This window comes from Miscanthus floridulus, chromosome 12, assembly GCF_019320115.1.
Source record: "Miscanthus floridulus cultivar M001 chromosome 12, ASM1932011v1, whole genome shotgun sequence".
Taxonomy (NCBI): domain Eukaryota; kingdom Viridiplantae; phylum Streptophyta; class Magnoliopsida; order Poales; family Poaceae; genus Miscanthus; species Miscanthus floridulus.
Window position 1 is genome coordinate 47,363,351 of NC_089591.1, and position 10,689 is coordinate 47,374,039.

The 10,689-nt window shown below is 47.2% G+C and overlaps 1 protein-coding gene and 1 pseudogene across 1 annotated transcript; both read left to right on the forward strand.

The window, feature by feature from the left end:
- The first annotated feature begins 864 nt into the window (after positions 1–864).
- Positions 865–8,282, forward strand: LOC136495305 (auxin response factor 9-like). Its single transcript, XM_066491264.1, has 14 exons — positions 865–1,479; positions 2,480–2,598; positions 2,698–2,793; positions 2,922–2,978; positions 3,111–3,263; positions 3,341–3,425; positions 3,608–3,698; positions 5,314–5,478; positions 6,040–6,159; positions 6,237–6,321; positions 6,443–6,611; positions 6,750–7,204; positions 7,293–7,483; positions 7,572–8,282. Exons 1-14 carry the CDS (start codon positions 1,431–1,433, stop codon positions 7,702–7,704), a joined length of 1,968 nt encoding a protein of 655 aa, XP_066347361.1. The 5' UTR covers positions 865–1,430; the 3' UTR covers positions 7,705–8,282.
- A 406-nt stretch (positions 8,283–8,688) lies between these two features.
- LOC136495306 (uncharacterized) lies at positions 8,689–10,136 on the forward strand (annotated as a pseudogene).
- The last annotated feature ends 553 nt before the right edge of the window (positions 10,137–10,689 follow it).

Consider the following 10,689-nt stretch of genomic DNA (forward strand, 5'->3'; position numbering starts at 1 on the left):
CCGCGGCTGCACGTCGAACCACGGACGCACGCCGACGCAGTCCACGAGGGGCTCCAAGGCCGTGAGGTGGTTGAACCGGACACCAATGCCCGACGCCGCACGCGCCGGACGTGCGCGCCACCTCGGATGCCGACTCTGGCGTCGGCGGCTGTACGACGAGGACGGTCACCGTGAACTCTCGGCCGAGGTGGTCGTCTCCACAGCCGGTGCCGTGGGCAACCAGGTGGTTCCCCGCTTCGATGAGCGACCTGAGGTGGCCAGAGCCGAGCGCATGGAGGAGCAGCACGTTGAGGCTCATCGTTCCACCCTCCTGTCCTGACAAAAAGCTCGACGGCTGCTCGCGCACAGGCGCGCGGCAGCTCGAACAGCCCGACCCGACGGTGACTCGCACAACGCCGCTCGTGGGTCTGCTCCTTGCGCAGCCTCCTCCACCGGTGTCGTGCCCTCCACCCCTGACGCCGGCAGCGGCCCTTGCTCCCCGCCCCACAGCGCCCATCACGGAGACCGACCTCCTGTTTTTCATGCTGCTCGTCCGGGCCTCCTCCCTGCTGCGTCTCATTGGCGGTGTGCGGAGCAGCGCTGTGAGCATACGCGGCCGGACACGGCATGCGGTGAGAAAGCAGGCATGGGTAGAACCGGAACGATGTGCCTTCTTTTTTTTTTTTCTATGAATTAAAACTACTCGAAGTATATTTCAGTGGATTACACTAGTCTTATAATGATAAACGAGCGAAACCATAAAAATGCAAAACCATTTTTGGAGCCAAAATCAATTTTGGACCCAAAGTCTCCCGCAGTTTTGGAGGATGGGTGAAATGTCTCAGTCTCCCGCAGTTTTGGAGCACGGGTGAAATGCCAAAGTCTCCCGCGGGCAGGCCACCCATCCACTGATCCATCCAATTCCACTCGTCTCTCTCGGCGCCCTCACCCTCCACTCCGCTGCTGCCTCCTGCCTCCTCCTTGCCGCCGCGACCGCGACCGCCGCTCGCTGTCGAGGCCAGCCAGAGGAGAGGAGTACAGTCAAGTCCGCGGCCACCTCACCTGCCCAGGCTCAGACCTCCCCCCGCCTCCCTCAACGCAAGCCGCCTCGTCTCCTCCACGCCACACACGCCGCGCTCGCTCACCCCCGCCTTCCCTTCCCTTCGACCCTTCCCCGGCGACCCGGATCCCACCACGCCCGCGGCGCCAGCGAGCTCCCCCGACGAGTCGTCAGCCTCCCGGAGCTCAGCACGCAGGTGGGGCCAGTGAGCTGTGCAGAAGGTCTGGTCTGGTTGTGCGTGTTCCCGCGGCCGTCGTCGGGGCAGATCCATGGAGCTCAGCCGCCCGCAGCGCGGATAGTGCTGCACGTCTGCACCAGCGGGTAGCGAGGACTGCCCACCTCCTGCTGTTTGGTCTCGCTAGCCATTTTTGAGGCGTCTGGCTTGTAAGATATGGCCACGGCGATGGACGCGCCCAACCCTGGAGCGGCTGCTGGCTCAGGTTGGGATTCCTGTCTCTAGCAGTCTAGCTGAATTTCTCGTTCCTATACTATTGTCCTGTACTTGGAAGCTACAGTATGCCTTCTTTGGATTTGCTGCGGTTCCGCTAAATTGGCTTGTGCGAAACTACTGAGGCACTGGGGCCTGGATAGGGTCGAGTTCGTTGGGTGGACTTCGATAGTTGACTAATTTGTGTGGAAAACGTCGCAGAATTCTCGTAATTTCAGTTGGTATCGGTAAACGAAAATTCTAGGCGGGGACCAACAATTTTCCTAATTTGGCTTTCCAACTCTCGATGAATCGTGTAGATTTGTTCTCTGTCAAGTGTCGACAGAGCAGTTTCATATTTTGACCACGTTTTGTCACCAGTTCTCAAATGGGGAAAAGTTTGGATCAGGGACCTATCACAAACAGAAATGCTATACAACACACATGTTTTTTAGAAAAAAAAAAACACATGGATTCTTTTGTATCTCTCCCTCTCTTTCTCACCGGTGACCACCGACGACGGCGACGACGGCGACCGGCGAGCTCGCCCCGGCGCCCGCCATGGCGGCGGCGGATCTATGATTTGTCCTTCCATAAAAAAAAAACTGTGATATGTGGAAGCTGGATGCTGGAGGTAGAAGAAAGGTGGAGGCTGTAGGATTTTAGTCCTATGATGCAAAAAAATTTATGCGTTGAAACTGCATAAAACACATGGTTGCGTAGTAGACAACCTCATCACAAATCTAGATCTGTTACTTTGATTTTTAGTGTCTGCTATATGTGGCTAGTTTAGCACCAGTATTGTTGCCTCTGGAATGAGATATTTTTGATGTGGTGGATCCATGCGCTCCGGTTCAGTTTGCAACTTTGCATTCTTTGTAATGGTTCAGATAGCTCATGATTAGTATTTACAAAATCAGAACTATCTCATAGAATAGAGCAAAAGAACTATTTCTGTAGGTTCTGTATTTGCTCTGATGACCCATTGATGCAAATTAATTGCTTCTATTCAGGAGGAATGCCTAGTGACGCCCTGTACCGGGAGCTGTGGCATGCGTGTGCTGGGCCGTTGGTCACAGTACCTAGACAAGGCGAGCGCGTCTATTACTTCCCCCAGGGCCATATGGAGCAGGTATTCACTGGTTTGATCAATCTTGTATTTTGTGGTGCCTCCGTGTGCACATGCATTTGGGGTTTCTTTTCCTCAAATTGTTGATGATTTCTTTTATAGCTTGAGGCGTCTACACACCAGCAGCTTGATCAGTACTTACCGATGTTCAATCTACCACCCAAGATCCTATGCAGTGTCGTCAACGTGGAACTACGGGTCAGTGTGTTTTTTAGAATCTGTCTGGTGCAACCTCCTTGCATGTGTGTTTTGGGGGATTGGTTATTCTAGGTACTGAACTGAGAAATCTTATAATTGTGGTCAATCTTTTAAACTTTGCAATTCAGGCTGAAGCTGATTCAGATGAAGTTTATGCTCAAATTATGTTGCAACCAGAAGTTGATGTAAGTCTGCATAATTTTACTCTTGAGAATATTCTTTCATTTCTGTTTTTGGTTTGGTACTACTTCATTGCCTTTTTACATAATTACATGTGCATACATTGATTTGTTATTTTCCTAAATATGTTTGATCAGCAAAACGAACTCACCAGCCTGGACCCTGAACCACAAGAACCTGAAAAATGCACTGCCCATTCCTTCTGCAAGACACTGACAGCTTCAGATACGAGCACTCATGGCGGTTTTTCTGTTCCTCGGAGGCATGCTGAAGAATGTCTTCCTCAGCTGGTTAGCATCAAAGTCATTGTATGACTCAAAGAGATTTCTTGAGTAGCAGATATATTACTGCATGTAACCTTTTGTAGGACATGTCTCAGAATCCACCTTGCCAAGAACTGGTTGCCAAAGATCTCCATGGCACTGAATGGCATTTTCGGCACATTTTTCGAGGTGATTTGCACTCTTCACTATGCTTGAAAATTCCTTTTGTTGAAAAATAGCCTTTCTTAATTTGTATTTATATCTCTTAATTTTGATGTAATCTGCTCTAGCGTTGCATAAACACAGAGAAATATTCTGTAGTTCCATTTCCATTTTTTAGTCTCATGCCTGCCTTCCCATGTTTCTTTCAGGGCAACCCAAGAGGCATCTCCTTACCACTGGCTGGAGTGTCTTTGTTAGCTCAAAAAGATTGGTTGCTGGGGATGCATTTATCTTCATGAGGTACAATACCCTGACTCCCAGAGCATGATAACTGGAGAGCTTTGGTGCATTTTGCTCCTGTCACCCAGCTTTTGGTTTAATTGGGGATTGTTGGAATCCGGAATCCTAAGTAGGTTGTAGCCAAAGGAGGTGGGAGGCTGGGGCTTTGGTTCCTGGCAGCGGCAAGGCTGAGACGCAGTGCTGTCTCTCTGTGTGTGCGTGTGGAAAGGCAGGGGTGACAGGGAGGGAGCGGGAGAGATTATTCAGTCTCCATCTTGTCTTTATTAACAATAGAGTCTAGGCTTTAGCCAAATCCTAATGAACACTTGAACTAATCCAACTTGACTGAGCCTATCGTCTAGGGAGTCTGGTGGCCAGGCCTAGGCCCAGGTGCGTGCCCCTCTCAGCCAATGCATGCTGCGCCTGAACTAAATGACTGAGATCCTGTAGTCCTCAGCCACTGCATGCTGGTGACCAGGGCCAAGTCCAGGTGCCTCTCAGCCATGCATGCTGGTGACCAGGACCAGGTCCAGGTGCCTCTCAGCCACTAGTCCTGGGCATAACATCTACCATAACATCTCTCCCTCCCTCGACAAACATCTCGTCCTCGAGCTGAAACGTATACTACGCCTACCATAACATCTCTCCCCCCCTCGACAAACAGCTCGTCCTCGAGCTGAAACGTCGGGAACGCGTCGCGGAAGGTGTTGATAGGCTCCCATGTAGCCTCCACCTCAGGCAGTCCTGGTGGTGCCATGGTCAGCACCCTCATCCTGAGACTGAGAGTCATCGTTGTCGTAGTCGGTCACCTCCAAGTAGAAGAGGCGCTGGCACTTGTGGCCATGCTGGACGTCTGCTGCACCACCCGTCGCCGCGCTGCCGGCAGCGCCTCAGCTGCTTGCACTGCCTGCTCCGCTCCCTGGCTCCACCGTGCCCATACCGTCGTCTATCACCAGCCGAGCTCGCTGAACGTCGCCGGCAAGGCCTCTGCTACAACTGCGACGAGCAGTATGTGTGCATCCACAAGTGCTAGCGCCTCTTCTACTTGGAGGTGACTGACTACGACAACGGCGACTCTCAGGATGAGGGTGCCGATGATGTCACTGCCGGGACTGCCTGAGGCAGAGGCTACATGGGAGCCTGTCGACACCTTCTGCGACGTGTTCCTGACATTTCAGCTGTTTGTCGAGGGAGGGAGAGATGTTATGGTAGGCGTAGTGGCGTAGTATATACCAGTGGCTGAGAGGCGCCTGGACCTGGTCCTGGTCCTGGTCACCAGCATGCATGGCTGAGAGGTGCCTGGACTTGGCCCTGGTCACCAGCATGGCTGAGGAGTATAGGATCTCCGTCAATTAGTTCAGGCGCAGCATGCAGTGGCTGAGAGGGGCACGCACCTGGGCCTGGGCCTGGCCACCAGACGAGCTGGAGATTGAATAATCTCTCCCGCTTCCTCCCTGTCACCCCAGCCTTTCCACACGCCGTCTCAGCCTCGCCGTCACCGGGAACCGAAGCCCCGGCTTCCCACCTCCTTCGGCTACAACCTAGCAGGATCCCGGATTCCAACAGGGATGAACTTATATATTTCTGTACTCATTATGGATTATTTTTTACTAATTATTGTTCTGCTGAATGGCAGGGGTGAAAATGGTGAGCTACGGGTTGGTGTAAGGAGGCTCATGAGACAAGTAAATAGCATGCCGGCATCTGTCATATCAAGCCACAGCATGCACCTTGGAGTCTTGGCCACAGCCTCCCATGCCATCTCCACTGGAACCCTCTTTTCTGTTTTCTACAAACCAAGGTTTGATATTTTTTGTTTGCTTTATCTATACGCGTGTGTTTAGTTTGGTGAATTTGGGAATTTGGGCTACTGTAGCACTTTCGTTTTTATTTGGCAATTAGTGTTGAATCATGGACTAATTAGGCTCAAAACGTTCGTCTCGTAATTTCCAACCAAACTGTGCAATTAGTTTTTTTTTTTCATTTACATTTAATGCTCCATGCACGTATCGCAAGATTCGATGTGATGGTTACTGTAGCACTTTTTGGGAATTTGGGGTTGGAACTAAACACGCGCTACATTTGACTGCAGTACACTTATTAATGGATGTCCAACTGTTCTGTGTATTTGACTGTACTTTCTATTTGCTAATTTCACTCTGTTTCAAACTTCAAAGTCAGTTCTTTACTCTGCTTCAGTTGTAAACAAGCCTTTTGTTTGTAGCTAACTAGCTACTGCATCCATTGAGTGATGTCTTATCCCTTGCCCTTTTCGTTGCACCAAAGTTACCTACTACGGTTGTCCTAGTTAGCATTAATGATCTTGCCCGCTAAACTTTATGCTCCTTTTCTGTGTTCCCAGAACTAGCCGATCTGATTTTATTGTGAGTGTTAACAAGTACCTTGAAGCTAAGAAGCAGAAAATATCTGTTGGAATGAGGTTTAAGATGAGATTTGAAGGTGATGAGGCTCCTGATAGAAGGTATGGTTTGGACTTGCTTTCATTTAAACATTTTATTTATGCTGGGAGCAAATTAACATTTCTGTCTCTGATTACAGGTTCAGTGGAACAATTATTGGCATCGGCAGTTTGCCGGCAATGTCAAAATCTCTGTGGGCAGATTCTGACTGGAGATCTCTAAAGGTAATGACAATTTTTTTCTTTGTTAAATTAGTAGTGTGCTATCTGCAAATTGTGCAGAGTGATTCATTATATTTATTTTCTTTATCTTCTAAATGTTAACCTAAACTGTAATTTTTACCAGGTTCAATGGGATGAACCTTCATCCATTCTTCGTCCAGATAGAATCTCACCATGGGAAGTGGAGCCCCTGGGTGCAGCTAATCCACAATCCCCTCAACCTCCATTAAGGACTAAGCGTCCACGACCCCCAGCTTCACCTTGTATGGTTTCAGAACTGCCTTCGGGTTTTGGTAAGGAGTCCCTTAATACTTGTTATGAAATATGGTTCAGCTTCTAGAATGCTCAGTTCATGGATACCATAAGCATTCTTGGATATGAATACGATGTGCTCTCCTACTGTATCTGAGTTCTTGTGGCATTCATGTTAGGACTCTGGAAATCTCCAACTGAATCATCCCGTACACTCTCATTTTCGGAACCTCAACGGGCTCGAGAGTTATTTCCTTCAATCCCCACGTCAACCTTCTCATCTTCATCAAACGTCAGTTTCAATTCAAAGAATGAGCCATCCATGCTAACCAGCCAGTTCTACTGGTCAGCAAGGGATACAAGAGCTGACTCCTGTGCTGCTAGCACCAACACAGTCATAGTTGAAAAGAAGCAAGAGCCAAGTTCTGGTGGTTGCAGATTGTTTGGAATTGATATATGCTCAGCTGTGGTTACTGCTCCAGGTGTTGGTTATGAGCAGACTGCTGCCTCTGTAGAGTTGAACTCGGATAAGCTCTCACAGCCATCTGATGTCAACAATTCTGATGCCCCAGCAGCTAGCAGTGAGCGTTCACCTCTTGAATCCCAAAGCCGGCAAGTGAGGAGCTGCACCAAGGTGATTTTATATCACATTAGTTTTTTTCTCATTGGGTTCTATTCTTGCTTGTGGTTCACTGGGTAACTGATTAATGTTGTGCAAACAGGTAATTATGCATGGAATGGCAGTTGGAAGGGCTGTAGACCTGACAAAGCTTAGTGGCTACAGTGATCTTTGCCAGAAGTTGGAGGCGATGTTTGACATCCACGGGGAGCTAGGTTCCACACTCAAGAAATGGCGGGTCATTTTCACTGATGATGAGGATGACATGATGCTTGTTGGGGATGATCCTTGGGAGTAAGAACCCTTCATCTTTGTATGAAACAAGTACTTTTTTTTCCCCATTATTGAAGTCCTAATCCCTGTGCAATGCATCTTCCTTCAGTGAGTTTTGCAGAATGGTGAAAAAGATTTACATTTACACATATGGGGAGGCAAAGAAGCTGACATCCAAGTCAAAGTTACCTGCTAGCAGTGACAGCAGCAAGCTGAGCGCTGTAAACTCACTGTCTGAATGACTCTTTCAACAAAGACTGCAGAGTGCTAACGTCCCTCTAATTTTGTTGTTTCCACCATTGATTATGGGGGGTAAATGCCCATCATTGCTCTGTGGGCTGAAGTTGTGGTTGGCATTCAATCGCCTTGAGTTTTGGAGGCCTTTGGACTGCCATGCCAGCATGAGCCACCTGGAAGGGGCACTCTGGCATCTGCGTGCCATTTCCCATTTGTCTGTGCCGTTTGGTAGGAGTATCCAACTATCCATGGCTTATTTAGCAGGTCCCTGGTTCGAAGAAAGAACCGGTCAGCTGCAAGATGGACGGTGCCTTGCCTCTCCTTCAACTACTTAGCTAGTAGTTAGGACTATGTATGTAATGAATGTATATAGTGCCATTAAGATGCCCATGCCCTGGTATTGAGGTTCGGGCATTTGTACGCATCAATTGTGGTTCGGTAATTGTTATCTTTAGCAGCAACAAACCTGAGGGTGTAGGTGGTCAGGTGGGAGATGTATGTTTCTTTCAGCAACAATCTTTGCGGAAGTGATCTGTATATAGTCTATTGTTTAATAAACAATGTTGTGCAACTTGTGCTCCTAGCCTTGCACCATAGAGTGCCGTATTTCTTGTGCTGGCTGTTTGCTTGATGACTGTCTATTTTCGTGCATTTGGCTGTGCCTTTTGTTGTCTGAGGAGCGAGAACCAGGGGACCACTGGACCAGTCTGCAGTGTGCCCTGCCCCTCATCAGTCCAAAAAGAAGAGAGGCCTCAGTTGTGCTCTGTTTCAGAATATATTATATCAGAATCCAGAACCATTTTGATGAGAAACGTTGTGCCGTGTTCGATTTATTCATGTGGCAGCTGGTTACGCGTCAGGCTCCACAACAATGGTTCAAACTTATAACCGCTATTAATTTTTTTTAGCACACTTATAACCGCTAGTTGTGTATGTCTCTGGGGCCACTAATACCAGGAACGACAGGAAGGACACCCCAAACTACATGCCAACGGGCAGCGGGTGCGTGCTTACATCTGTCTCACACGTTTTCGTATGCTAGTTGCTTACTTCTAGTGCCGGTAGGGCCGCCCACAGCATCCCTTAGCAATGGTAAGCTATAGTAGCTTCGTGTAGTTTTACGGTTAAAAAAATATAGTAAGCTTTTTGTAGTTAACATATCCTGTAACTTTATTTCTGACTTGGTAAAACTATACTTACAGGTAAGAAATAACAAGTTTATCGAGATTCTTCCTATTAATGTGGGATGTTTAGTCCTCGCAAAAAAAAGGGGGATGTTTAGGCGCCTGCACATACTATTGACAGCTTGCTGCTGTTGCTTTAAACTCCAAGTAAATCATTTGATCTTCAATCTATTGTAGGTGGATCGTGTGAAAAATGTTGTCTCCGAAGGTGTCCGGGAGATCTGGTTGAGCAGCGAAGAGACTGGTGCTTATGGTAATCTCGATGTCCAATTCTTTCTGGGTCTTCTAATTGTAGATACATGTGGTAATTACATGTTAATTTACTTCTGGCTTGCAAAATTTTCAGGAGGGGATATCGGTACAAAATCCTCCTTTCAACACTTGTTCTGGAAAGCTTTTTAGCAGCAAACATACAACATGAATATTCTTTCTGTCTTTACTTGGATCTGACTCGGTGTATGATTGCACATCCCAGTCAATGAATCGTGAATACGCTTTTGGCGAGTTCAGAAAGGTAGTTGACACTCTGTGTGAGCTTGTCCCTGGAATGCAAATTGCTACAGATATATTATCTGTGGCTTCCCTGGTACGCTAAGCAAGTTCTCAGTTTAGCAATTCGCTCTTAGTTATTATTTATAAGTACATCTGAATGATATTTTATTAATTGAATGCCACAAAAGATGTTGCTGCTAATAGTTTGCACTGAACTGACATCCTATTTTCAGGTGAGACTGATGAAGATTTTTCTGAGACTGTTAACCTCGTGAAGGAATATCAATTCCCTCAAGTCCACATTTCACAATTTTACCCCAGACCAGGTAACTTGTTCTTTCAAAAGCCACAATGTTCCGTAAAACTACAAGTATTGATTGTCGATATTCTTTTCCTACATGTACATCTACAATGTTTTTTTTTGTAGGGACGCCTGCTGCTAGGATGAAGAAGGTACCCAGCAATGAAGTGAAAAAGCGGAGTCGTGAATTGACTTCAGTTTTCGAATCATTTTCACCATACCAAGGAATGGAAGGCAAATTAGAGAGGATCTGCAGCATGTTCGTTTCGTCGTAAACGATCATGGATTATTTACTGCTGGCTGGTTTGGTGTGAAAGAAAAATACTGTTCCAACTTATAATTCACGATCATATACGAGCAAGCGAACAGGCTGCTGGATCACCGAGATTGCGACTGATGGTGTTCACTTGGTAAGTGCTAAAGTGCATACCAATTCTTCGGCCTGTTCGCTTGATCGTGTTTGGCTTATAAGCTATGACTTATCAGCCAATGAACAGTATTTTTCTCTTACACCAAATCAGTAACAGTACTTTCAGCTATGGCTTGTCACTGATTGCTAATCATGTTCATGCCCAGTGCTGGTAATTGCTCCTGATAGCTTGTTAGGAACGTCAGCAAATGTGAAGATCACATCTGTTGGACGATGGTCTGTCTCTGGTGATGTGATAGAAGGATCTGTTGCAGTAGGAGAAGCACCGAAGCAAACTAGTGCCAAACTGCAGAAAGAAGACATAGGCCTTGTTTAAGTTTTTTCACTCTCTTTCCATCACATCAAATCTTTAAACATATACATGGAGTATTAAATGTAGATAAAAAAAATAACTAATTACACAGTTTGATTGTAAATTACGAGACGAATCTTTTGAGTCTAGTTAAGCCATGATTGAATAATAATTATCAAATACAAACAAAATGCTACATTTAAACAAGGCCATACACCTACAGGTGGCGGAAGCTGGTTTTGTGCCACTGACTCTTGTGGCGCCTGGGATGCTCCAATGAGGCACAACAGT

What these genes read in the sequence shown, in the direction of transcription:
- LOC136495305 (XM_066491264.1), top strand. Translation starts at nt 1,431, where the DNA reads ATGGCCACGGCGATGGACGCGCCCAACCCTGGAGCGGCTGCTGGCTCA. An exon ending in TTTTCGGCACATTTTTCGAG is followed by an intron (nt 3,426 to 3,607) that starts GTGATTTGCACT and finishes TGTTTCTTTCAG; the next exon opens with GGCAACCCAAGAGGCATCTC. An exon ending in GTTGGGGATGATCCTTGGGA is followed by an intron (nt 7,484 to 7,571) that starts GTAAGAACCCTT and finishes ATCTTCCTTCAG; the next exon opens with TGAGTTTTGCAGAATGGTGA.